The following is a 27697-nucleotide window of genomic DNA, read 5'->3' as shown; positions in this document are numbered from 1 at the left end:
TCCTGCGTGCTCACTACCCCTCACACAAACCTGTCCCACTAGTCCCGCCCCTTACACGGTGATGTTACTCTGATTGGCTCCAGTATTAACACAACCAAAAACAAAACAGCAATTAAATGATTGACAGGTAACAGGTTAGGTTACCCAGATAAACACAGCTTCTTCTCTACTTTTCTCGCAGATGAAACTTAAAGACTTTTATATGAATTTATCTTTAACTATAAATAGTCTTATTTATTAAACTCTACATATTATATTTATACTTTTAACCAGCACAGCTTTTAACTTTAACTAGCATGAACTCTATTTAAGAACTTTTCTTTTCTTTTATTTATTTTGTGTTACACTGTTAATGATCTTTTATACTCTGTAACTTATAAGAATTTTGTACAGGGCTACACCCTCCCTCTTCTGAATGTGTAGATGTCCTCATCACACCTTTTTGTCCCTCTTCAACTTGACAGGGTAATTCCTTTTATCCTCCTCCATATACCTTGGGGATGTTTTAGACTTTTTCCTTAGTTTGTTGTCTTGGTCTGGAGGGTTTAACTTGAGTTGGATGACCATACCATGGTGCATGATGGTAACTGGTTCAAAAGATGGATGACCAGGTTTCTCATAAGTAAATCTCATAGGTGGCTTTGGTTTTCTCAGGGATGTCCGGACTGTAGAAGACCTTCCACTTTTTGTACTTTCAGCAGTTATATTACGTCTGTTTCTTTGTAAGGGAGGTGAGCTTGCTCCCTCTTCTGAATCTTGAGAATCTTCTTCCACAGATTCAGTATTTGTCTCTTGGATATCTGAGTGTGACAGAGGAAGTGCAGCGCCTTCAAGCGGTTCCTCATACTCCGTTTCTGTAAGTTGTTGAGTTTCTGTAACTTCACAGTTTTCCTCCTCAGAGCTTTCACTCATCATTCTCCACAGAGTGATTTATGTTTATCCGTCTCGGACCTCATCCATATCAAAATCGGGAGGTTTGTGAACAGTTTCAAACTCTGAACCTGATGACTCTGTGTCACTTTCTTCAGACTTAGTTGGTTGATGTTTCTGAGCACGTTGAGTTCTTGTTACAGGTCTCCGAACAGAGCTTGCCTCATCTGATGGGTTAAACATCCTGACCATGTAACCGATGGGCAACAGTTGATCTCGATGGAGAGTTTTCAGCACACCTGAACCATGCTCGGTTTGACCTTATAAATAGGCAGGTTAGGCAACTTCTCCACAACAACATAGGGCATTGATTTCCATCGATCTTGGAGTTTATGTTTGCCTTTTAGACCCACATTCTGTATAAGAATTCTGTCTCCTTTCTCCAAAGGTTGGTCTCTCACACGTTGGTCATATCGGGCTTTATTTTTAGGTGATTCCTTGTAGCAGCGTCAGATGCCAACTGATAAGCTTTTGCAACTCTTTCCTCATCCTGGCAACGTACTGTTGGTAGGAGGTTTCACTTTCACAATTTGGTGAGATTCCAAAACAGATGTCAATGGGTAACCTTGCTTCCTTCCGAACATGAGATGATAAGGGAGTATCCCGTGGAATCATTTTTGTGCAATTGTATGCATGTACCAGGTAGGTGATATGTTGACTCCAATGTTGTTTCTGTACAGCATCCAGGGTACCAAGCATGGCTAAAAGCGTCGATTGAATCGTTCTGGTTGGGCATCCCCTTGAGGGTGATAGGGAGATGTTCTTGACTTCCGAACCCCAAGCATGGACAAGAGTTCTTTTATCAGGCGACTTTCAAAATCTCGGCCCTGATCCGAGTGTATCCTTGCAGGTAGGCCATAGTGCACAAAATACTTGTCCCACAATACTCTTGCAACTGTGATAGCCTTTTGATCTTTTGTAGTGAATGCTTGTGCGTAACGTGTATAATGGTCTGTCACTACCAACACATTAGCAACACCTTTAGAGTCAGGCTCTATTTGCAAAAAATCAATACAAACTAAATCCAAGGGGCCATTGCTTGTTATTTGGTTTAAGGGCGAGGCATGCTGAGGGAGCGTCTTTCTGGAGATACATCTACCACAGGTTCGAATGTACTGCTCGACCTCAGCTGTCATTCGCGGCCAATAAAATCTGTCCTTGATCAGTTCGGTGGTGCGTTCAACTCCCAAGTGTCCACACTCATCATGTAGAGACCTTAACACCATTGGGCGGTATCTTGTGGGCAAGACAAGTTGTTTGATCTGTTTTCCGCACATCTTTTCTTTTACTCTGTAGAGTAATCCATCTCTTAACTCCAACTTGCGGCTTTCACGAAGGAGCAGCACAGTTTCAGGTGAGTCGTTCTCTGAGCGTGTCAGGCCTTGTTTCTTCTCCAGTGTTTTCTTTAATGGTCCAATTGTTGGGTCCATATCTTGTGATGCTTGAATGTCTTTTGAGCTCAGTTGGTCAAGTGTATTCATGCTAAGGTTCACTGGAAACGCATAAGCTTCAGGTACTGCGGCGGCAGGAGCTCCCAACTGATCAACTAATCTGTCTGGCACATCAGCCTCTTCACTGACACAGACTCTTTTGCAGAGGGCTTTGATGCCAACAGGTGGGACACTAGTCCACTCTTTTGTCTCCTCTGAAGAGTACTGTCTGGACAACAAGTCAGCATCAATATTGTGTCTCCCGGGTCGATACTGGATGGTGAAATCGTAGGTGGCAAGGGCGGCGAGCCAACGATGTCCGACTGCACTGAGTTTGGCGGAGGTCAATACATATGTTAATGGATTATTGTCCGTTCTTACTATGAACTTTGCTCCATACACGTAATCGTGAAACTTGTCCACTATAGCCCATTTTAATGCCAGAAATTCCAATTGATGGACTGGATAGTTGCGTTCTGAGTCTTTAAGCTTACGACTGGCAAAAGCTACTGGCCTGAGGCCCTCAGAATATTCCTGGTTCAGGACAGCGCCTAAACCATCCATACTGGCGTCCACATGTAAGATGTACTGTTTTGTGGGGTCAGCGAAAGCTAGCACTGGGGCATGGATCAAACAGTCACGAATACGCTCAAAAGCGTCCTGGCAAGTCTTAGTCCACCGTTCTCCGAACGGCTCTGATGGCTTGAAATAGACTTTGCTTGGGTCAACACTTTTTTTAGTCTTGGGGTCTTTCCAAGTGGGGGCGTAACCCTTGGTAAGCTCGGAGAGGGGACGGACAATGGCAGAGTAGTTTGCAATGAACCTCCGATAATAACTGCAAAATCCGAGGAAGGACTTCAGCGGTTTCAGGTGAGTGGGCTCTTTCCAATGCTTTACTACCTCCACTTTGTCTGGATCCGTAGCTATTCCGTTAGCAGAAACAATGTGACCCACATACTTGACCTCGGGCTGACAGAATTGGCATTTGTCAATAGAAACTTTCAATCCGACCTCCTCTAGTCTGTCCAACACTTTGAGAAGACGTTGCTCGTGCTCCTCAAGTGTCTTGCCGAAAATGATGATATCATCCAAGTACACGAGAGCTTCCAGAAGATGCATATCGCCTACAGCCTTTTCCATTAAGCGCTGAAATGTTGCTGGCGCTCCGGTGATTCCTTGTGGCATGCGCTCAAATTGATAGAACCCTAGAGGGCAAATGAACGCTGTCTTCTCTTTGTCCTCCGGAGCCATCTCTATCTGGTAGTAACCACTGCGCAAATCCAGAACTGAGAACCATTGGCTGCCTGATAGAGAATCCAAGGCGTCGTCAATGCGTGGCATTGTGTACTGGTCTGGCGTGGTGCGGTTGTTCAGTGTTCTGTAATCAATACATATTCTTATCTTCCCATTCTTTTTGCGGACTACAACGATTGGTGAGGCGTACGGGCTACGGGACTCAGTGATAATGCCAGTGGCCAGTAGTTGTTGTATGTGTCGCCGCACGTCGTCTATGTCGGCAGGGGCTAGTCTCCTTGACCTCTCCCTGAAGGGTCTGGGGTCATGCAGGCGGATGTGCTGTTCAACACCCTTGGCGCGACCAACATCCCACTCATGCAGTGAGAAAACATTCCGCCTCTCAGCCAACTTCTGCTGAAACCGACTTTTCCAATCTTCGGGAATGGGAGAGTCCCCGAAATTGAAGAGACTTGGGTCTAGGGTTTCAGCTGGGGGGTCAGAAACCCGAACTGGGGTAACTGTATCCACAGCATACATCTCAGCAACGACGGTCCCAACTGGGATAGAAGTTGTCCTTTTAGACTCATTCTGAATGAGGACAGTGAAACTGTTATTGTCTATGTTGGCGTCTGAGAGCACACCAGGCTGTACCAGCAGACCGGCGGGGAGCAACTGTTCAGTGGGTGCATCAATCAGTACAAGATCTTTGGACGGGGCACTCTGTCTTTCCACTTTGCACTTTGCATAGTACTTTACACCTGGAGCAATGGAGAGTAAACCGGGTCCTTTCCACTTTATCTGTCCCAAGACTTCATCTTTTGCTAACTGCTCTTGTGCTTTGACAGGGGCGTAAACAGACTGAATCCTCATTGAGTGCAACGTGTTCTCGTCACCTTTTGTCTTCACCAGCTCCCACAAGCGACGAAACAGAGATGTATTGGTGCCAACTAATACAGGGATTTGTTGCTGGTTTCTTGGCTCTGGGCAGATTAAAGCAAGCACTTCTACTCGTCCCGGTACACCAGTGATCTCTTCAGTGAACTCCATCTCAACCACAACATATCCTTTGTAAGGAAACTCGGTGTCTGAAAGGCCCCAGAGTCCAAGGCCAGAGAGGGGTTTTATCGGAACATCAGATAAGTGTTTGTTATACCAGCTTTCAAAAATAATAGTCACGTTAGACCCACTGTCGATGAGAGCATCACAGACCACATCATTAACTTGGATGGTGTGAATAAATGATGGACCTACGAGACCTTCAGGTAAGTCAGTGTTAGGTTCTGAGACTTCAACCTTATTGGTTCTAGCTACATGCTGCTCTTCAGCTGCAGGATTTGGGTTCTCTCGGTTTGGTAACGGGGAAACTCGCACCAAGCGTATGAGCTTTCTAATAACTTTCTGGAGATTCTCAGGGGCAGTACATCTGGTGGCTATGTGGCCATTTTCCCCACACCGATAACAGAAAAACTCATCCTTGTCTTGTCGGGGAGGACAAACTTTGGAATGAGCGGGCTTGTGAACGGGAGCTGCTTTGTATCGGTGAGGCTGGGGTGTGGGTTCTCGTGGGGGGTCTGATGTGTATTTCACTGCCATTACACTCATTTTATTTTCTAGGGCTTTCACTTGTTTCCTTAGCGATTGTAATTCACTCTGTGTTTCTCTTTCAGACCTGTAAAGGATTCATCAGAGGTTGGCTGAGGTGGTAGGTTGCTGCTCTGCTCTAGCTGTGCTCTCAATTCTCGAATCTGAGCTTGCAGTTCACTCCTAGAGACTGATTCAGGTTCTTTCTCCTTTTCAGCTTGGACAGTGCGTACACGCTGAGGACGCATGTGTGACACATGGCTTTGTCTGGCTGACTGGCGAACCTCCTCTTCTATCACTTCTCTTAACAGGTTCAAGAATGTAGGGGGATTACTACTCCGCTCCCTAATTTTCAACTGAAGCAACATGAGTTCAGAGGTAGACCCTCTAAGAAGCTGCTCTAAACAAGCGCTATTGGCAGCGCTAACAGGTAAACCACCTCCCTGTACTACTTTGACAAGGGATTTTTCTACTCTTCGTAGGAACTCAGACAGACGCTCACCAGGCTGTTGGTGGAGGGCTCTAAACGACAAGTATAGTTCTTCTGGGGACTCTACTGTACCAAAAATGCTCTCTATAGCCTTTATGTACTCACGTGGGCTAGCATCAGGTTGAGTCAGGCGCACAGCTTGAATGATTTCAAAGGCGGGCCCTTTAATACTTTCCAGTATCCAACGTCGTTTTTCTTTGTCGGAGCACTCACCTTCCTCTACTAAGAGTGTTGCTTGTTCCAGCCAGTTATCTAAGGTCTCTTCTCCGGTTGGGGTGGGACTGACCCGGAGAATGTCCGCAGACGTCTGTATGGGTGACTGTCATGTTGTTTGTTTGTTCTGCTCATAACATCACCGACCGCACGGATGATGTCTTCAGGGTTGCTGTTACCCTCTTTGGTGGGGGGACATAGACCTTGTATGTCCTCTAAGGTCCTCCTTCGCTCTGCAAAAGGTAAGTAGCTTCTCTTCAAAGTTATCAAACTGAGGCTCTGTGTAATAAACAGTTTTCCAACCACTTCCTTCACTTATAGGCATTATCTCAGGTGGGATTTTAGAGGGTCAATCTCTTCACGACACTCACATAGCACCATCACTGATTGTTGTTGAGGGTGAAACATTTTGCCTCTCACTTTAACTTTTCCCAATGCTTTGATGGTCCCTGCTGTTTCTTCAATATCTTCTCTTGAAACACCTTCTGGCACTCCTTGTAAAAGGAGGGCATGCTTTAAATCTAATGATTCTCCTTTGCACCAGTTAATTAGCTCACGTTGTGATGAACTACTTGTTTGGCTTTCCATTGCTGTACTTTACTTAAATTGCTTTTAATTACTGTTAGCACGTTACTTTTATACTAATACTTAAAAGTTGTGGGGTCTAGTTGCTTGTACTCTATGTCTATAAATCGTAGTTTATGTTAAATTATCCCAGCGGTGCCTCCATTTATGTAACCCAGGTCCCATGTAATTAGAAAATAAAGCTGGAGTGGTTAATACAATGAGACTGGGCCTGGGCTCGTTGTAGGGAAATACAACTTGTTTTGAATGCTACTTAATAAACGTATTTGTAATACTCTTTGTTGTTCTTATAATGACCACCACAACTGTATTTTAGAATAAAATAAAACAAATCACAGGGGTATGAAAAAAAAATTGAAAATAAAGCTTACAAGCAAATAAAGCTTCACTTTCCCAAAAGAAAACCTTTCTGTGGTTATATTGCAATTAAATAATTATTTAATCCCTCTGAAAATGTCCACACTCGTTGCAGGCCTGTTCAATGACACTTTGTGTGCGGTGGGGCCTAAAAACTGGAATGGCCGCTTCACTCAGAACTGAGCATAAACAAAAAGCACGTGCATGTGGATGTTAGTACTCACGAATCCAGGTTAAGTCAGTACGGCAAAGACAATGGTAATGGCGATGGTAATGGCAAAGGAAGAAACAGCACCAAAAGTCACAGGACGGCAACAGGGCACGCAGAACAGCAGGGCAGAAACAGCAGGGCACTCAGTTGGAAACCCGTCTCTCTCTCTTTCTCTCTCTCACCAACGTCCGTCTCCTTAGAGCATATTATCTGAATTGAGCCACATTATCAAACACTATCTCTTATTGATTTAGCGTTAGCGTTAGCTTTGCTTTAACTTCAGAGATATCACAATGCTAAAACTACAACATATGAGCACATTGGCACAGAAAGCTACCGCTAGCTAGCATGTCGCTGACCACGTTATACATCCAGTCTCTTAACTATAACAGTTCGATATAGCACAAAATTACAGGCATACACAATCATATTCACCTCTTGCAGGTCACACCAAAGTTTTGTCAGGACCACGAGTAAGTCGACCTTCATAACAAAACATTAATGCTTCCCACACCACGATGCCTCCGTCATTAACTCTCTATCATTATTAGCGTCTCTTTTCTCTCCTCCTGCGTGCTCACTACCCCTCACACAAACCTGTCGCACTAGTCCCGCCCCTTACACGGTGATGTTACTCTGATTGGCTCCAGTATTAACACAACCAAAAACAAAACAGCAATTAAATGATTGACAGGTAACAGGTTAGGTTACCCGGATAAACACAGCTTCTTCTCTACTTTTCTCGCAGATGAAACTTAAAGACTTTTATATGAATTTATCTTTAACTATAAATAGTCTTATTTATTAAACTCTACATATTGTATTTATACTTTTAACCAGCACAGCTTTTAACTTTAACTAGCATGAACTCTATTTAAGAACTTTTCTTTTCTTTTATTTATTTTGTGTTACACTGTTAATGATCTTTTATACTCTGTAACTTATAAGAATTCTGTACAGGGCTACATATATATTACGTGTTTGTTTTAATAAATATTTTTACATTTGAAGTGTCTTTTAATCAGATCAATTAAATATGATAAATCATATCAATCAAATCATATACCACACACACACACACACAAAACATCTTTGAAGAAACATTTTTATTCATTTTATTTAACCATAAACAAGTAATATGCTTTTTAAAAAATAATATACACAAAATAATAAACATCAATCAACTACTGAAACATTTTTATTCATTTTATTTAAACCAAAGCATAAACATGTCATATACTTTTTAAAAATAATATACACAAAATAACAAATATCAATCAGGGCGCGATTAGTGAAAAAAAGCAGGTTTTTAATACGACGGATTAAATGATTCACTGTTTCGAAGTGCTCCAATCGGATCGCGTGTCGATCGCGAATCATTTGATTCAGAATCATAGTTCAGAACCGGACTTCAAAAACGACTCAGTCGCGCAGACCGCGGGTTCGAATCCAGCCCGCGGAGAGTGACTTGTTTCGCATGTAACTAAAACTCCTCCATAGCGCACAGGAATATAGCCCGAACATTGTTGTCGCGTATAGCCCCAAAATTTGTCGCGTAAATCCGTTTTCTGCGTCTTTTTCGCTTGCGAGCGGAGCGCAAAGATTGGGCCCCTTCCTTTGCGCAGCGAGCGCTCTACCATTTCAGCTAATTCCCCTGGCCGCAGTTGAACGATGTCCATCTCTCCAAAAGACGGCTTCGAAGAGCGACAGCCATTATAACGGGCTGCAGGGAAAGAGGCCATCTCTCCTCTGTGCTGGCACCTTTGTACTGGGCGCCATTTAGTTGTAGGATTAACCGAGAAATTGTGCTTTTGTTTTTAAGGCCCTTCTTGGTCTTGTGACCCCAGTATATATGTGTGCGGACTCCTGTATTACGTAGGCTGCCTTTGGATCACTCAGGTCGTGCATCCAGCTTCTCCCCTCTTTTTCCCACACTGGCTTAAAGTCTACGGGACATCTGACCGTTTCAGCTGTCCTCCCCAAGATCCCTCTGCATGTTAGGTCCAGCCCCATTTTTAAATCCATTCAGAGGCCAACTTTCCTTCGTTTGCCTTTGACACCGTCTCGAGGTGTTTGATAATTTCCATGTTAGTCCGTGCTCCTTCTTTGGTTGTTGCTGTAGTTGTTCATTTTTTCACACTCCCTAACTAAGCAAAAACAAGAGAAAAAGTCACAGAAACAAAATAGCACCCACCTCCCTATGCCTTCCAACACAGAGACACGTAGCACATCAACAATGCCACTTACATATTCGGGTGGCTTCAATAAGCCGTAACTTGGGAAAGCTTTACACAGTATCAACCGCTTACAAAGCAACACAAGGCAGGTGTGCCGTGCCGTGCCGTGCCGTGCCGTGCCGTGCCGTGCCGTGCCGTGCCGTGCCGTGCCGTGCCGTGCCGTGCCGTGCCGTGCCGTGCTCTGGAAGTCAAGCTTCAGTGTGGTAGGCAAGTTGAACAGCTTTTGAGCTTGCACAGTAACGAGCAGCAGGTGAGAGCAATCACCTTCCTCTCCTCCGCACCTGGTTGAGCAGCAGTAACACTCAGAAGGAGAGAGAAAGAGAAAGATAGCACACAGCAGCACATAGAATCCAACAATACTATATAAATAAACACGGAACGTAACACTAGACACCTTAAAGATAATGTGCACCAAAAATCTTTGTCATATCTTTGTTAACACACTTTACTAGCCTTTTGTTTTTGATCTTTGATGCAGTCATCATCTTCTCAAGCTGCAAACAGTAAATAAACTGCTCTGGTCATGTGACAATTTGCAGTAATCATGTGAAACTGCGCATCTTTAATTGAGACGCTTTATTTTTCCCATATTTGCAGGAAATGCACTAAAACACCAGTCAGTAAGGTTATTAGAGCTTTATAAATGAAAACCTTTTTTATGCTCACTATTGTGACCACTGGGATTAAAAGGGTTAATGTACTAGACAAAATATTAAGAACACTTTCTTTTTTTCCATTTTATTCTTGTAGGTGAATTTCTGGGAATAGAGTACCTTTACAGTCAGACTGGCAAAACACTGACTCCAGTGCTCCAGAACCCAGAGGAGGAAGACAGGCTGGTGGAGGAGGTTGATGACCAGGACCTGCAAGATGAGGGGTTTGAGGAAGAGATCATGGAGGACATCACAGTTCCAGTGCTGGATGAGGATGAAAACCGCCCCTCGTCTTTGCCTCTGCCTCAGTCCCCAGCATCACTGGCTGAGCCGTCCACATCATCTGGTGGAGAAGGACAGCATCTTGCCCCTTCAGTGCTGTCACAGCCACCCGACACTGAAAGCAGTCTCTCCGACGAGGCTCGGGTAAGACACTCTAAGGGCTTTATTTAATTTCTGTCTCATTTTATTCCACATACACTACCAGTGAAAAGTTTTTGGTCGACAATGTTTTTTAAAGAATTCTCTTCTGCTCACCAAGACTGCATTTCTTTGATCTGAAATACAGCAAAAGTCACACGATTCTTCAGAAATCATTCTAATATTCTGATTTGCTGCTCAAAAAACATTTATTATTATTAGGTTAAAAATAGCAGAGTGTATTTTTTAATTTTTTTTAGGTTTCATTGATGAATAGAAAGTTCAAAAGAACAGCATTTATCTGAAATAGAAATATTTTGTGACATTATAAATGTCTTTATCTCTTTTGATCAATTTAATACATCCATGCTAAATAAAAGTATTAATTTCTATAATTTCATAATTTATTTTAATATGATTTAAATATACTGACTCTAAGCTTTTAAATTTTATAGTGTGTAATGTTACAAAAGCTTTTATTTCAGATAAATGCTGATCTTGGATCTTTCTATTAATCAAAGAATCTTGAAAAAGGTACACTGTGTACATGTAAACTGTTTTAAGTATTGATAATAATAATAATAAAATGTTTCTTGAGCAGCAAATCAGCATATTAGAATGATTTCTGAAGATCATGTGACACTGAAGACTGGAGTAATGATGCTGAAAATACAGCTGCGCATCACAGAAATAAATATTCAAATAGAAAGCAGTTATTTTAAATAGTAAAAATATTGCACAATATTATTGCTTTTGCTGTATTTTGGATCAAGATTGAGCAGAAGAGACTTATTTAAAAAGCATAAAAAAACTTACTATCCAAAAACTTTTGACTGGTAGTGTATATTAACATTAATCTGCATTTACTAGGGAGGAGTCATTGGACCCGATGACATTGCTGGGTGGGACAAGGTCCAGGATCTGGCGGGTTACCTGGTGGGTCTTCGTGAGGCTCCTTACCTCACTGACCTGCAGGTGACAGAGGCCATCCAGCTGTGGACAGCTCTCCCTGATACTGACAAACAGCGGGTCAACTATCAGCCTCGACATCAGCCTCAGCTCACACATGGGCGCTTTAAAGCACCGAAGCGGTCCGGAGTCACACCAGGTGTGGAGAGTGTGAAACGATGTCTGATTGGACATCCTGGGGGTCCAGCACAGTGGCCCAGCACCAGCCGCTTGGTCGAGGCCATTTGTATCAAGCTTTGTGCTTTACACAAGTCACCGACCAAGAAGGCTGGAGTTTGCACGCCCAGGTGGTCTAAAATCCTCTCGGATTACCACCACATCCGAGAGCTGGTGCTTAACAGTCGCAGGCTGATGGATGAAACAATGATCCAGCTGTTTGAGCTAAACCAGAAGACACTCATTCAGTGGTAAGCAAGGCACAATATTTGCTTCAAATTAACTGAATACGTCTAAACATAAATATAATACAAGTCATTTATTTTCAGGTTTCAGCGGCAGAAGAATCAGGAAATGAGTGTCCTCGCTCAGGGACTGACTCCACCTGACCCAATTGCTGTAGCTGATACACAGCTTCCTCCACCAAGGCAAAAATTGGATGAAGCGCCATCGACATCAGGCCCAAAACATCCATTTATCCTTCCGCCAAATCGAGAAGGACAGGCTCCAATTCTGCGACCAGGTCGACGGCCCGCTGCTGCCGCCACGGAGTGCCCCATCGCACCTGCCCCCACAGCATCAGGAGTTGTGCAGCCCATTTCAGCACCTGGGTCATTGTTAGGCACACTAGTCCTTAACCCGGACATGACTGTGTCAATGGTGATTCCCTCTTCTGCTGCTTCGACATCCGGTGCAGGCCCAGCTCCGCCTGCTCCTGCGTCTGATGCTCCTGTGTCCCGTTACACCCAGAGGAACAGGCGCCGGCGGGCCCTGGAGACGGAAAGCGGAGTCCATAAGAGGAAGTATGTGCGAGGGGTTACTTTTAACACGTGCAGCAAATGTGGGCAGCCCAAAACAAAGGAGTTTGGCCATAGCCGATATGGTAATGCCACATTTTGCTCCCGTACCTCAAATGGCAAATCTCTAGATGAGTGGTTGGCAGAACAGCGCCAGCAAAATAAAGGCCAAACTCCACCACCTCAATAAATAATATCTTTCCTATATATATATTTTGTATATATTACATGGGCCCACTCTTTCATTTGTTTTGTATAAATAATATCTTTCCTATATATATATATATATATATATATTGTATATATTACATGGGCCCACTCTTTCATTTGTTTTGTATAAATAATATCTTTCCTATATATATATATATATATATATATATATTTTGTATATATTACATGGGCCCACTCTTTCATTTGTTTTGTATAAATAATATCTTTCCTATATATATATATATTTTGTATATATTACATGGGCCCACTCTTTCATTTGTTTTGTATAAATAATATCTTTCCTATATATATATTTTTTTTGTATATATTACATGGGCCCACTCTTTCATTTGTTTTGTATAAATAATATCTTTCCTATACCCACGCTTTCATTTGTTTTGTATAAATAATATCTTTCCTATATATATATTTTTTTTGTATATATTACATGGGCCCACTCTTTCATTTGTTTTGTATAAATAATATCTTTCCTATATATATATATTTTTTGTATATATTACATGGGCCCACTCTTTCATTTGTTTTGTATCCACCTCAATAAATAATATCTTTCCTGTATATATTTTGTATATATTACGTGTTTGTTTTAATAAATATTTTTACATTTGAAGTGTCTTTTAATCAGATCAATTAAATATGATAAATCATATCAATCAAATCATATACCACACACACACACACAAAACATCTTTGAAGAAACATTTTTATTCATTTTATTTAACCATAAACAAGTAATATGCTTTTTTTTTTAAATAATATACACAAAATAATAAACATCAATCAACTACTGAAACATTTTTATTCATTTTATTTAAACCAAAGCATAAACATGTCATATACTTTTAAAAAATAATATACACAAAATAACAAATATCAATCAGGGCGCGATTAGTGAAAAAAAGCAGGTTTTTAATACGACGGATTAAATGATTCACTGTTTCGAAGTGCTCCAATCGGATCGCGTGTCGATCGCGAATCATTTGATTCAGAATCATAGTTCAGAATCGGACTTCAAAAACGACTCAGTCGCGCAGACCGCGGGTTCGAATCCAGCCCGCGGAGAGTGACTTGTTTCGCATGTAACTAAAACTCCTCCATAGCGCACAGGAATATAGCCCGAACATTGTTGTCGCGTATAGCCCCAAAATTTGTCGCGTAAATCCGTTTTCTGCGTCTTTTTCGCTTGCGAGCGGGAGCGCAAAGATTGGGCCCCTTCCTTTGCGCAGCGAGCGCTCTACCATTTGAGCTAATTCCCCTGGCCGCAGTTGAACGATGTCCATCTCTCCAAAAGACGGCTTCGAAGAGCGACAGCCATTATAACGGGCTGCAGGGAAAGAGGCCATCTCTCCTCTGTGCTGGCACCTTTGTACTGGGCGCCATTTAGTTGTAGGATTAACCGAGAGATTGTGCTTTTGTTTTTAAGGCCCTTCTTGGTCTTGTGACCCCAGTATATATGTGTGCGGACTCCTGTATTACGTAGGCTGCCTTTGGATCACTCAGGTCGTGCATCCAGCTTCTCCCCTCTTTTTCCCACACTGGCTTAAAGTCTACGGGACATCTGACCGTTTCAGCTGTCCTCCCCAAGATCCCTCTGCATGTTAGGTCCAGCCCCATTTTTAAATCCATTCAGAGGCCAACTTTCCTTCGTTTGCCTTTGACACCGTCTCGAGGTGTTTGATAACTTCCATGTTAGTCCGTGCTCCTTCTTTGGTTGTTGCTGTAGTTGTTCATTTTTTCACGGCTAGGCGCTTGCGCAGGTAGGCTCGTTGGTCTAGGGCTGTGACTCTCGCCTTGGGTGCGAGAGGTCCTGGGTTCAAATCCCAGACGAGCCCGTTGTGAGGCTTGGTCCAGAAGCTGTTTCATCTCTTTAGGGTCAAGAGCAATCAGGAAGTTTTTGGTCAATCGGGCAGAAGGCTAGGCAAAGCCAGGCCGGTTAGCTCAGTTGGTTAGAGCGTGGTGCTAATAACGCCAAGGTCGCGGGTTCGATCCCCGTACGGGCCAACTCTTTTATTCTCTGGGAGCTCAGCTCTGCTCTTCTGGCAAAGTGACGGGTGCTCTCACGGAAATCCCTGCTGGCTAAACAGCTTGCAGTTGCGGCCGAAATAGCTCAGTTGGGAGAGCGTTAGACTGAAGATCTGAAGGTCCCTGGTTCGATCCCGGGTTTCGGCACATGTGCCCTCTCTTTTCCTTTTGTCCGTGGGGCCCAGAGACCAAAATCCACTGGGATCCAACCCCACTGACAAACTGCTTGGCAACGGCCACATCGCTATCTGCCTCCCAGATGGCCACCAGCAAAGCAGTGAGCCCCTAAAGCGCACGTAGGGAGAGTCGCTCAGAAGGCCGCCAGGTCACGTCACAGAGAGACCAGCGGACAGGCAGGTCTGCTGCCTGCATCTGCAAAACCTCTTTTAGTACACATCTAGCTGGAGAAAAAAAACTCATCTTTGTGCCTGAGAACGAGTCTTGCCGCAGACGCCTACCAAACGAGAACCAAAAACACGCACGTGAAAGAAACAGAAGCAGGCCTGACTTTCTTAACCAGATGTTAAGCCTCCAGAGAGACCGGCAAAAATTGCCAAAGGCTGACTGTATTTCAAGTCATCCCGGCGGGGTATTGGGTAAAGTTTTCAACCAGCAATGATCACGCCTCGGATGAACCTCATAGGCTACGATATTGCCTCTGCGAAAGAATGCCAGGGAGAGTCGCGACCTCTCCCGTGCACCTATGCGGACGTGAACCGACAGGGTGGTAACAAGCTTCAAACTGCCCTGCAATCAGCCTTCTGGCTTGGCTGACCATACGGGCCATTTTTGGGGGATGCACCCTTGCCAGGATTTCTGTATTTCCTAAAATATCCAGGTTTTGGCTGTTTGCACTCTGCAGAGCGATCGTTGTATAACATTATTTCACGAGAGCAGAGCAGACGGCTCCTTATGCTTTCAAATCGCTCTCGCGGTTCTTTGGTGTCATACAATGATCGGTGCGCAGCTTCAAGTCGAACGAACGAACAAAGGCGTGCGTGCGTGTCTTTGCATCGCTTTGATCGTTCTCACCTTCTCACGCACCACGATTGGTCGATTATGTACAATATCTGCATGTTATTGGTCAAACTACTTTGGATTTTTTAGGCAATATAACAATCCTGGCCAGGACGTGTCCCCTATAAATGGCACATATGGCCACCCTACTTCTGGGCACGGGTGTCTGCGTGGTGTGTTTACGGAACAGGTTAGCGTCACGTACAAGAAGGCTTAATCACTCTTCTCTCTTTACTCAAAGAAGAGCGTGCGTTGCTTTCCTGAACCCTGGGGAGAGAGAATTATGGGTGTCCTGGCAAAAAAGGGGCGGAGTCATAAAGCTGAAGCGAGACGAGGCGGCTGAGGCGATGAACTGCTAATCCATTGTGCTCTGCGCGCGTGGGTTCAGATCCCATCCTCGTTGGTTGATGCCTTTAGCGCAGGGGTGGGAAACGTTGATCCTGGAGGGCCGTTGTCTCTGCAGAGTTTAGGTCCAACCCTAATCAAACACACCTGAACCAGCTAAATCAAGGTCTTCAGGATGCAGTTAGGTGTTTTCTATCCAGTTTTTCTCAGGGTTGGAGCTAAACTCTGCAGGAGAGTGGCCCTCCAGGATCAACGTTCCCCACCCCTGCTTGAGCGTTTGAAAGGGGACAGTGCTACTGCCAAATGATTGACACTCGTACCTACCCGACCTCTCACGGCACACTAAGGGTCAGCTTTTACGTCGTCCTATTGAAAGGAGCTGCAGAAAAAAAACGACACAGTCCAGCTTCCGGTCGGGCAGGTCAGAAGGCGACGAGGTGGCCGAGTGGTTAAGGCGATGGACTGCTAATCCATTGTGCTCTGCACGCGTGGGTTCGAATCCCATCCTCGTCGATCTCTTTAGCCCGTAAGTGATTTAGTCTTTGCGGCCCTGTGAGCAACGGCTGCTCCCGTCAAGGTTCCATGATGTAATGATTATCACTCAGGACTCTGAATCCAGCGATCCGAGTTCAAATCTCGGTGGGACCTGTTATGCCACCAATTTGCACAGGGCACGTCCCGAAAAACCTTTTGGCAGCAGTGAGCCCCAAAAGCGCACGTAGGGAGAGTCGCTTCGTTGGGTCAACGCGCAGTCTGTCTCTTTAGGGAAGTGAGCGTAAAAGGGCAAGAACCAGCTTGGAGAATGCGGGCATCGATCCCGCTACCTCTCGCTTGCGCCTACTGCATCCCACCGATTGAGCTAAAGTAAGCCCAAAGTAAGCCCGCATGAGCCAATCACGTTTCTCTCCGGGGCTTACTTTTGACCAATCGCGTTTCTCTCCGGGGCTTACTTTTGACCAATCACGTTTCTCTCCGGGGCTTGCTTTTGACCAATCGCGTTTGTCTCTGGGGCTTACTTTTGACCAATCGCGTTTCTCTCTCGAGTGGCTTACTTTTGACCAATCGCCGTCGGCCGCTATTATTGTCATCTCTGAAACAGGTAAGGTTATGGTTTACTTCACTATTGAATATCACTAATTAGTTCATATACAGTGTGTTTTTTTGGGGGGGAAATTAAACGTGCCAATTTAGCGAGATAGAATTTAACTTAAAGTTATAGCATACGTTTTCTTCAGTACCAGTGAACCTGTAACTTTTCCCATGATATACAGAAAACATGTCGCTACTGATCAGATAAGTTAAAATCATCGGCCGTCCGTTAATTAAGCTACATTGCTGTCAACAATGATGTGTGTATTGTGTGCAAAGTCATGATTTATAACTACTTTATACTACACCAGGCGCATGACGTAAGCGTTCTGTACGTATGCAACCAGGGGCGCCGCTTGAGATTCGGGGTTCTACGACTGAACATAATGATTAAAACAAAAATTACTTATATTGGGTAATAATACTAGTGACCTCCTCCGAGCCCCCGTGCCAATCCTGTGCCCTTAGAATCATTACTAGCACCCAATCCCCACCCCTGCCCAAATTACATAAAATTGTGTTTGAGGAACCTAATAAAATTGATTATAATTATTATTGTAGCTGTTGTTGCTTTAATTATAAAAATGAAGACAAATATATAACTTTTATATTATAATTGTTCTGTAAAATAAAATATGAATATTTTATAACATGAAATAAAAATAATTATAATGCATTATATTATAAATAATTAAAATAATGTTATTTACGGTACCAGTTACAATACGAATATTTATGGAATAAATTCCTCTTTTTCAAATGTTCAAAACCCTCCTGCTTTTCACGTTAAATTCATACTTTTAATTTTTATTTTTTGTATTATTGTCAGACTCTGTGCAAACGTGTAAATAAAGTAAACTTAGCACACATTGCATTTCAAAAACCAGATGATATAATGTGATTATCTTGCAGCATATTATTAACTACAGCTATTAAAAACTTTTTTTTGTTAATTGAAAGAAAGCTGAAATGAAATTAATTAAACTATAAATATAAATATTAAATGAGAAAGTTAAACTAAATAAAAATATGAAATAAAATGAAGCACTAAAAATTACTAACTGGAAATAAAAACTAAAATAAAAATAAATTTAACCTAAATAGTGATTGAAAAAAATATAAAGCTAATTTAAAATATGAATAAAAACTGTAATAGCATATAAAAAAAAATACTAAACTAACACAGTTGTGCTGCCCCATTTATTTATTTTAATTTTACACTGTGTGCACAGTCGTGGTTTAAGATGACAGCATTTGAAACAGAAGGAAATTTCAGATGTCATATTTGACTTTACATATTTGATGTATCAGGGATTCCTGTCCTCTGTAGAAAACTCATCATCAGACAGTTTATGGTCATCATGGCCATGTTTATTACCACAGTAATATGTTTTACATGTAGCTTGTTAAATAATCATTTCACACTTAACGTACAGGTATCTTTCCGATTGCTAGAGGTAATAGTCTCTTTCTGATTTTCATTTCAGAAAATGTACGCATACCCTGTTTTTCCCCGCCAATCGGCAACATCAACCCGACTCCTCATGGCGCCATCAGTGGAGGCGAAGCGCCTTGAAAATGTGGAGTCTGGAAGGGCCAAGCCTAACGAGGAGGTGCTGGCAGAGGCCAGTTCTTTTGTCAGCACGAATGGTGGAGACCCCAGTGACCAGTTTTTAATACTGGCTCACTGCAAACTTCAGTTTGGGAAGTACCAGGGCCAGAGATTTAGATGGCTCCTGGAAAACTCTCTGGGGTATGCAGTGTATCTGGTGCTCAGCATTTCTAAAGAGACAGCGCAAAAAAAAACCCTCTCAGAGAATAAACAACTTTTCTTACGGTACACTTCTCACATTAGAGAGATGTCAGAAGAAGTGGAGAAGTATGAGAGGAAGCAGGAAATGCAAGCAGAAGCCCGGGCAACTGGAGACCAGGGCTGCTTGATGGTGGAGTTTGGTGACTTTAAGGGCCGGTCCATGAAGGATGTGTATGAGGACCAGAGCAAGGAGGCCCAAGCCCTCATCAGGTACCTGGTTAAGGCAGATGCCAGGCCCAACACCAACATGGCCATTTTCAAGATGTATGTCCTGAAAAGACGGGCTTCTGCTGTGGGCACCAGTGTACGTCATCCTGCACCTCCATCTGCAACCTCCAGTACTTCTGCACCTCCATCTGCAACCTCCAGTACTTCTGCACCTCCATCTGCAACCTCCAGTACTTCTGCACCTCCACCTGCAGCCATCCGAACTGGTGTACAGCAGACCGCCACAGTGAAAGCGCTGCTGGGACGTGGCAAACGTTTGTCTCCTTCACAAGTGGCGAGAAAACTTATGTCACCAGTTAAAGCCTGTGAGTAGGAGTGTGAATACTGAATTTTCCCTACAGCAGATCTACATGTATTTATTTATCAGTATGGCAAACTTGTCCACTTACTGTTTCCAGATCCATTACTGCACTCCACTTTACCTCGTCCAGCAACAGAACTCCCAGCCCGAAGCTCCACACCGGCTCAAAGGCAGCTTTTTGCTACTGGTAAGTAAGCACCATCTTACATATGTTCGTCTCTGTGTATTGTTAACAGTAATAGTTTTAACATTTGTGCTCCAGGCACAGTTCCCACTGCTGAAGATGATGATGAGGAGCTGGTGTTTGCTGCATCACAATGTGAAGCACAGTTAAATACAGGTGTGGCATATGACACAAATGCACATATTAAAAGAATGTTTTGTGAAAACACATTGAAAAGCATTATTTCTGAAAAAATAAATAAATAAAATCAACACTTTTAAATATTTTTTGTTTACAATACAGAACTATGTGACATCTCAAGCGGGATGCATTCTTTGAGTGCACTTCTTCAAAACCTTAAGGATGTCCAAAGGTGTCAGTGTATTTATTTGCGTTTCCGAACTTACCCGTTGTTAAACAATCACCGCATAACTTTTTCACACGGCTTGCTCTACTCACTCACTCTTTAGCTCCCCCTGAGCAGACGGGATGGTGGAGATTCATTGTTCTAATGATTAGAGGGACAGTTTTTCCTTACTGTATCTGTGTGCATGCTTCATGTCTGTGGGCATCATTACTTTATACTGAATTCATCAAACCTCATTTTCCTTACTCCATTCCATCTGATCCTCAAAGTGTACACTGTGTTCTTTGCTTCTTAACACTAGTACCATTTTCTTCACTAATTATTAATACTTGTCCAAAATTACTGCTTCGCAGGCTGTTTGTGGGCTGCATTTCTGGCATATTACTATCAAATGCAACAGTCATCCTTATATTGTTTTTGTTACTGTTCACTCAGAGGCCTGTGCCGGTCCGTCTCCATCAGCGGAAGCAGCCAAAACACCAGATCCTCCACATCATCAGCCACCAGCTGAGCTTCCAAGTCACTGGAAAGATCATCTTCCACCTTTCCAGCATGAGTGGATCCGGAACGCATTATTTAAGGCCAACCTGCGAACCGGCAAGCCAGAACTAGTGTCCCAGCTGAAGCTTTGGTGGTATCCTCCTCAGCCCCCTTTAATTCACACTCAGCCACCCGCCTCACCTGACCTCTTCTTCTGTCGGCCCCTATTCTTATGGATGCCTCTGAAGATGTGGTTGTTTCCTCTTGCCTGTGTTCGCCCAGACTGTGGTAAGCACAGACTTACTGCGGCGGGACTTTACCGTACCGTGCGCAAGGTCTTGGACATCGACGGGTGGTATGACCTTGCCACTGAGTATCTGGAGTGCAAACGCTGCAAGAAGAAGTATCCCGCCTGGTCGTTGGACATCATGAGACAGCTGGATATGGGCCACCGCAGTCAGTTTCCAGCTTTGCTGACATACAGGTAATTTATAATTACAATCATTCATCATTAGGTCTTTTATTTGTGTTATTTTTTTACCAACCAAAAGCATTTGCATGATTATACTGTTGTTTCCTTAGATACTCATGTGACAACCGGGTGCTGAGGATGATGAGGGAGAGGACACTGGGCAACAGTGTGACTCAGCTTTACAAGAAGCTGATGGAACAGCACAGTGAGGCATGGACACAGCGTGTCCTGCAGTACCTGACTGCCTGCGAACCATTCACAAGGTCATCCCTTGTGCAGCCTCCTGTGTTTGCTGAGCCTCCCCTTTTACCTGCCCTACCTAAACCTAAGTGGCTGTTAGCTGTGTATGCCAGGGATGTTCTGGGGCGACTGCACGAGGTCAAGGCCAAAATTACATCTGTCTTTGGCCGTGTTCTCAAGATGGACTCCACAAAAAAGGTATTTTTTCAGCCCTGTTTATATCCAGAAATTTGCAAGATATGGATATGTGTGCATACATAATGAACACAGTTTTTGACCCTTTTATTTTTCCCAATAGGTCACAAAGAAACTTGCCGGTGCTGCTTCAGGAACAGCTGCCTGGTGCACAAATGTGGGAAACGAACACGGCCAAGTCCTTGTCTCTGTGCTGACAGCCGCCGAGGGACATGGACTGGACCCCATGGCAGCTGGCCTGATGAAACGCTACCGGGAGGCAGGAGAGGAAGCCCCAAAAGTGATGTACGTGGACAGAGATTGCTGCAGTCAGCACAGCCAGTCTCGGTGAAGACCATGTTTTCGGAGTGGGATGAGCTCGTAGTGCGCCTCGACATCTGGCACTTCATGCGGCGATTTGCTGCAGGTGTCACGACAGAGGCTCATCCGCTCTATGGGATCTTCATGGCACGTCTGTCCACGTGCATCTTTCAGTGGGATCCAGAAGATGTGGCTGCCCTTCGCCGTGCAAAGGAGGGTGAGCTGACGGCAAAGAAGACTGGCCACATCTCAGGAAGGGCGGTCAGTGCTCGCATTACCCGGAGGGAGTTGGCACTGCACTGCCGGAGGAGGACCAGGGGGCTGGAGGAGACCACCAAAACAATTGGATCACTGATCGATCAGTTTGACAGTGCAGACGGAAAGGACACTCTGGGAGTTCCTCTGCTGGACCACGAACGGATCCAGCAGATATGGAAGGAACAGCGGAAGCACATTCAGTGCATCCAAGACCCAGAGAACTTTCCGCTCTACATGAAGACGGGGACACTGAAGGCGGTGTGGAGCTGTGCTGCTACAGGTGTGCCCGTGGCTCTACCTCCTTGGAGTCATTCCACCTCCACCTCAACCGTTTCATTCCAGGTATTACATACATATGGTTTACTAATTTTTCTATAAAACTATAAGCCCTGTAACTGCTTCCATTACTTTAAAGTAATGTCACATTAATAAATGTCACACTATACAGTAATATACAGTTCTGATGTCATAAGCATTGACAAAGTCACTTGTAACTCTGGCATAATGACAATAATTTTTAATGTAATTACATTACTCTATTAATACATTGGAGATATGCTCACTGAATATAAACCTAACAGACCACTCAGATCATTAGGATCAAGTCAGTTAGAAACACCAAGGGTTCACACAAAACAAGGGGAGTCTGCTTTTAGCTATTATGCCGCCCGCAGTTGGAACCAGCTTCCAGAAGAGATCAGATGTGCTAAAACATTAGCCACTTTTAAATCCAGACTCAAAACTCATCTGTTTAGCTGTGCATTTGCTGAATGAGCACTGTATACATCCCAACTGATGTATAATCATTTTCTATTCTTAATCAGTTTTTAAATGACTTTTGTTTTTGTTGTGATTATTATTATTTTTAATTCCTTGTTTTTATTATTATTATTTTTAATGACTATTTCACTTCCTTTTATGTAAAGCACTTTGAATTACCACTGTTTATGAAATGTGCTATATAAATAAACTTGCCTTGCCTATTAGCACCTCATGTGTATGTGTATCTAGCCTTTTTTATTTATTTAACTTTTAGGAACCAGTGCCAGTGATGCGCATTTTCAGGCCTATCTCCTTGAGGGCTTGATGCGTTGGAATGATGACCGGATGGAAGATGCCATAAAAGGAGCGTCCTCAATCCGGTCATTTGGCAGTGCCATGAGAGAGGCTGTGGACCAGCTTAGCCGAACAGTCTTTGGGAAGCCCTGGGATGAGCGCTATCGCCCTCCTGGAGCATATACAGGCAAGAAGTTCATTCATTTGTTCTTTTGTGTTTTATGGTCAATGACAATTGTGACCGGTGGGATAATGTGTATATTGAATTAACATATTTCTGCAGTCATAAATATTGTTATATATATCTCAGCCCAGCTCTTTTAAACTCTGTTCCATCACATTCTAGGGTTACTATTATGCATAAAAACCCTTGTACAACACTGATAGTAATACTGAGATAAAAAAACGCATTTCAAAATTGTTACTTTATTGTAACATTATCATAAAATTGTTATATTAGTGCTATCAGTATTACAACATCAATATTGTAACATTTGAACTTTTAATTTAGTGCAATATTTGTCATTGCAACCTTTTTTACTGCAGCTTTCACTAACAACTGCAATTGGATTTATATGCAAACCTAAATTCACTGTTATCCCAGTGGAATGATACTTATTCTATAACCACACTCAACAAAACTGAATAATTGTGAATTCATATATTAACACTAGTGTTACGTCCCAGATGTAAGGGTCTAGGGTAAGGGAGTAACAGAGGAAAGGAAACATTAAAATTGGTTGGGGTGAGGGAGTACCAGTCCCCTGCCAGGCACAACAAACACGTCAAACTCCAAAAACCAAGTGTTTTATTTACAGAATTTCCAAATTACAAAGTAAAATAGACTTCAGGAAGGGGAAAGGCCAAAACAAACAAAAGGACCCTCTGACTAGTTACGGTCTAAACAAAATAAAATTAACAACAGAAATGTACACCAACTCCCTAACTAAGCAAAAACAAGAGAAAAAGTCACAGAAACAAAATAGCACCCAGCACATCAACAATGCCACTTACATATTCGGGTGGCTTCAATAAGCCGTAACTTGGGAAAGCTTTACACAGTATCAACCGCTTACAAAGCAACACAAGGCAGGTGTGCCGTGCCGTGCCGTGCCGTGCCGTGCCGTGCCGTGCCGTGCCGTGCCGTGCCGTGCCGTGCCGTGCCGTGCCGTGCCGTGCCGTGCCGTGCCGTGCCGTGCCGTGCCACACTCTGGAAGTCAAGCTTCAGTGTGGTAGGCAAGTTGAACAGCTTTTGAGCTTGCACAGTAACGAGCAGCAGGTGAGAGCAATCACCTTCCTCTCCTCCGCACCTGGTTGAGCAGCAGTAACACTCAGAAGGAGAGAGAGAAAGAGAGAAAGATAGCACACAGCAGCACATAGAATCCAACAATACTATATAAATAAACACGGAACGTAACACTAGACACCTTAAAGATAATGTGCACCAAAAATCTTTGTCATATCTTTGTTAACACACTTTACTAGCCTTTTGTTTTTGATCTTTGATGCAGTCATCATCTTCTCAAGCTGCAAACAGTAAATAAACTGCTCTGGTCATGTGACAATTTGCAGTAATCATGTGAAACTGCACATCTTTAATTGAGACGCTTTATTTTTCCCATATTTGCAGGAAATGCACTAAAACACCAGTCAGTAAGGTTATTAGAGCTTTATAAATGAAAACCTTTTTTATGCTCACTATTGTGACCACTGGGATTAAATGGGTTAATGTACTAGACAAAATATTAAGAACACTTTCTTTTTTTCCATTTTATTCTTGTAGGTGAATTTCTGGGAATAGAGTACCTTTACAGTCAGACTGGCAAAACACTGACTCCAGTGCTCCAGAACCCAGAGGAGGAAGACAGGCTGGTGGAGGAGGTTGATGACCAGGACCTGCAAGATGAGGGGTTTGAGGAAGAGATCATGGAGGACATCACAGTTCCAGTGCTGGATGAGGATGAAAACCGCCTCGTCTTTGCCTCTGCCTCAGTCCCCAGCATCACTGGCTGAGCCGTCCACATCATCTGGTGGAGAAGGACAGCATCTTGCCCCTTCAGTGCTGTCACAGCCACCCGACACTGAAAGCAGTCTCTCCGACGAGGCTCGGGTAAGACACTCTAAGGGCTTTATTTAATTTCTGTCTCATTTTATTCCACATACACTACCAGTGAAAAGTTTTTGGTCGACAATGTTTTTTAAAGAATTCTCTTCTGCTCACCAAGACTGCATTTCTTTGATCCGAAATACAGCAAAAGTCACACGATTCTTCAGAAATCATTCTAATATTCTGATTTGCTGCTCAAAAACATTTATTATTATTAGGTTAAAAATAGCAGAGTGTATTTTTTAATTTTTTTTAGGTTTCATTGATGAATAGAAAGTTCAAAAGAACAGCATTTATCTGAAATAGAAATATTTTGTGACATTATAAATGTCTTTATCTCTTTTGATCAATTTAATGCATCCATGCTAAATAAAAGTATTAATTTCTATAATTTCATAATTTATTTTAATATGATTTAAATATACTGACTCCAAGCTTTTAAATTTTATAGTGTGTAATGTTACAAAAGCTTTTTATTTCAGATAAATGCTGATCTTGGATCTTTCTATTAATCAAAGAATCTTGAAAAAAATGTACACTGTGTACATGTAAACTGTTTTAAGTATTGATAATAATAATAATAAAATGTTTCTTGAGCAGCAAATCAGCATATTAGAATGATTTCTGAAGATCATGTGACACTGAAGACTGGAGTAATGATGCTGAAAATACAGCTGCGCATCACAGAAATAAATATTCAAATAGAAAGCAGTTATTTTAAATAGTAAAAATATTGCACAATATTATTGCTTTTGCTGTATTTTGGATCAAGATTGAGCAGAAGAGACTTATTTAAAAAGCATAAAAAAACTTACTATCCAAAAACTTTTGACTGGTAGTGTATATTAACATTAATCTGCATTTACTAGGGAGGAGTCATTGGACCCGATGACATTGCTGGGTGGGACAAGGTCCAGGATCTGGCGGGTTACCTGGTGGGTCTTCGTGAGGCTCCTTACCTCACTGACCTGCAGGTGACAGAGGCCATCCAGCTGTGGACAGCTCTCCTGATACTGACAAACAGCGGGTCAACTATCAGCCTCGACATCAGCCTCAGCTCACACATGGGCGCTTTAAAGCACCAAGCGGTCCGGAGTCACACCAGGTGTGGAGAGTGTGAAACGATGTCTGATTGGACATCCTGGGGGTCCAGCACAGTGGCCCAGCACCAGCCGCTTGGTCGAGGCCATTTGTATCAAGCTTTGTGCTTTACACAAGTCACCGACCAAGAAGGCTGGAGTTTGCACGCCCAGGTGGTCTAAAATCCTCTCGGATTACCACCACATCCGAGAGCTGGTGCTTAACAGTCGCAGGCTGATGGATGAAACAATGATCCAGCTGTTTGAGCTAAACCAGAAGACACTCATTCAGTGGTAAGCAAGGCACAATATTTGCTTCAAATTAACTGAATACGTCTAAACATAAATATAATACAAGTCATTTATTTTCAGGTTTCAGCGGCGGCAGAAGAATCAGGAAATGAGTGTCCTCGCTCAGGGACTGACTCCACCTGACCCAATTGCTGTAGCTGATACACAGCTTCCTCCACCAAGGCAAAAATTGGATGAAGCGCCATCGACATCAGGCCCAAAACATCCATTTATCCTTCCGCCAAATCGAGAAGGACAGGCTCCAATTCTGCGACCAGGTCGACGGCCGCTGCTGCCGCCACGGAGTGCCCCATCGCACCTGCCCCCACAGCATCAGGAGTTGTGCAGCCCATTTCAGCACCTGGGTCATTGTTAGGCACACTAGTCCTTAACCCGGACATGACTGTGTCAATGGTGATTCCCTCTTCTGCTGCTTCGACATCCGGTGCAGGCCCAGCTCCGCCTGCTCCTGCGTCTGATGCTCCTGTGTCCCGTTACACCCAGAGGAACAGGCGCCGGCGGGCCCTGGAGACGGAAAGCGGAGTCCATAAGAGGAAGTATGTGTGAGGGGTTACTTTTAACAAGTGCAGCAAATGTGGGCAGCCCAAAACAAAGGAGTTTGGCCATAGCCGATATGGTAATGCCACATTTTGCTCACGTACCTCAAATGGCAAATCTCTAGATGAGTGGTTGGCAGAACAGCGCCAGCAAAATAAAGGCCAAACTCCACCACCTCAATAAATAATATCTTTCCTATATATATATTTTGTATATATTACATGGGCCCACTCTTTCATTTGTTTTGTATAAATAATATCTTTCCTATATATATATATATATATTTTGTATATATTACATGGGCCCACTCTTTCATTTGTTTTGTATAAATAATATCTTTCCTATATATATATATATATATATATTGTATATATTACATGGGCCCACTCTTTCATTTGTTTTGTATAAATAATATCTTTCCTATATATATATATATATATATATATATATTTTGTATATATTACATGGGCCCACTCTATCATTTGTTTTGTATAAATAATATCTTTCCTATATATATTTTTTGTATATATTACATGGGCCCACTCTTTCATTTGTTTTGTATAAATAATATCTTTCCTATATATATATATTTTTGTATATATTACATGGGCCCACTCTTTCATTTGTTTTGTATAAATAATATCTTTCCTATATATATATATTTTTTTTGTATATATTACATGGGCCCACTCTTTCATTTGTTTTGTATCCACCTCAATAAATAATATCTTTCCTGTATATATTTTGTATATATTACGTGTTTGTTTTAATAATTTTTTTAATATTTGAAGTGTCTTTTAATCAGATCAATTAAATATGA

At 42.8% G+C, this 27697-nt stretch overlaps 1 protein-coding gene, 5 non-coding genes and 1 pseudogene across 6 annotated transcripts; 5 read left to right on the top strand and 2 right to left on the bottom strand.

Moving 5' to 3' along the window:
- Positions 1–5206: 5206 nt before the first annotated feature.
- LOC131549855 (paraneoplastic antigen Ma1 homolog) lies at positions 5207–6101 on the bottom strand (annotated as a pseudogene).
- Positions 6102–10007: 3906 nt separating this feature from the next.
- LOC131549670 (uncharacterized) lies at positions 10008–11802 on the top strand. The gene is made up of 2 exons (XM_058792044.1): positions 10008–10349; positions 11214–11802. The coding sequence occupies exons 1-2, from the start codon at positions 10164–10166 to the stop codon at positions 11721–11723; spliced, it is 696 nt and encodes a 231-aa protein (XP_058648027.1). The 5' UTR covers positions 10008–10163; the 3' UTR covers positions 11724–11802.
- Positions 11803–14256: 2454 nt separating this feature from the next.
- trnap-ugg (transfer RNA proline (anticodon UGG)) lies at positions 14257–14328 on the top strand. Its single transcript has one exon. It is a non-coding gene; the product is annotated as a tRNA-Pro (tRNA).
- A 95-nt stretch (positions 14329–14423) lies between these two features.
- Positions 14424–14497, top strand: trnai-aau (transfer RNA isoleucine (anticodon AAU)). Its single transcript has one exon. It is a non-coding gene; the product is annotated as a tRNA-Ile (tRNA).
- A 95-nt stretch (positions 14498–14592) lies between these two features.
- On the top strand, positions 14593–14665 carry trnaf-gaa (transfer RNA phenylalanine (anticodon GAA)). Its single transcript has one exon. It is a non-coding gene; the product is annotated as a tRNA-Phe (tRNA).
- A 381-nt stretch (positions 14666–15046) lies between these two features.
- LOC131549953 (U4 spliceosomal RNA) lies at positions 15047–15188 on the bottom strand. The gene has a single exon (XR_009273527.1). It is a non-coding gene; the product is annotated as a U4 spliceosomal RNA (small nuclear RNA).
- A 1123-nt stretch (positions 15189–16311) lies between these two features.
- trnas-gcu (transfer RNA serine (anticodon GCU)) lies at positions 16312–16393 on the top strand. The gene has a single exon. It is a non-coding gene; the product is annotated as a tRNA-Ser (tRNA).
- Positions 16394–27697: the final 11304 nt, after the last annotated feature.

Source organism: Onychostoma macrolepis, chromosome 11, assembly GCF_012432095.1.
Source record: "Onychostoma macrolepis isolate SWU-2019 chromosome 11, ASM1243209v1, whole genome shotgun sequence".
Lineage (NCBI taxonomy): Eukaryota > Metazoa > Chordata > Actinopteri > Cypriniformes > Cyprinidae > Onychostoma > Onychostoma macrolepis.
The sequence above is the reverse complement of the archived record's forward strand: the minus strand, read 5'-3'. Positions and strand labels throughout refer to the sequence as shown.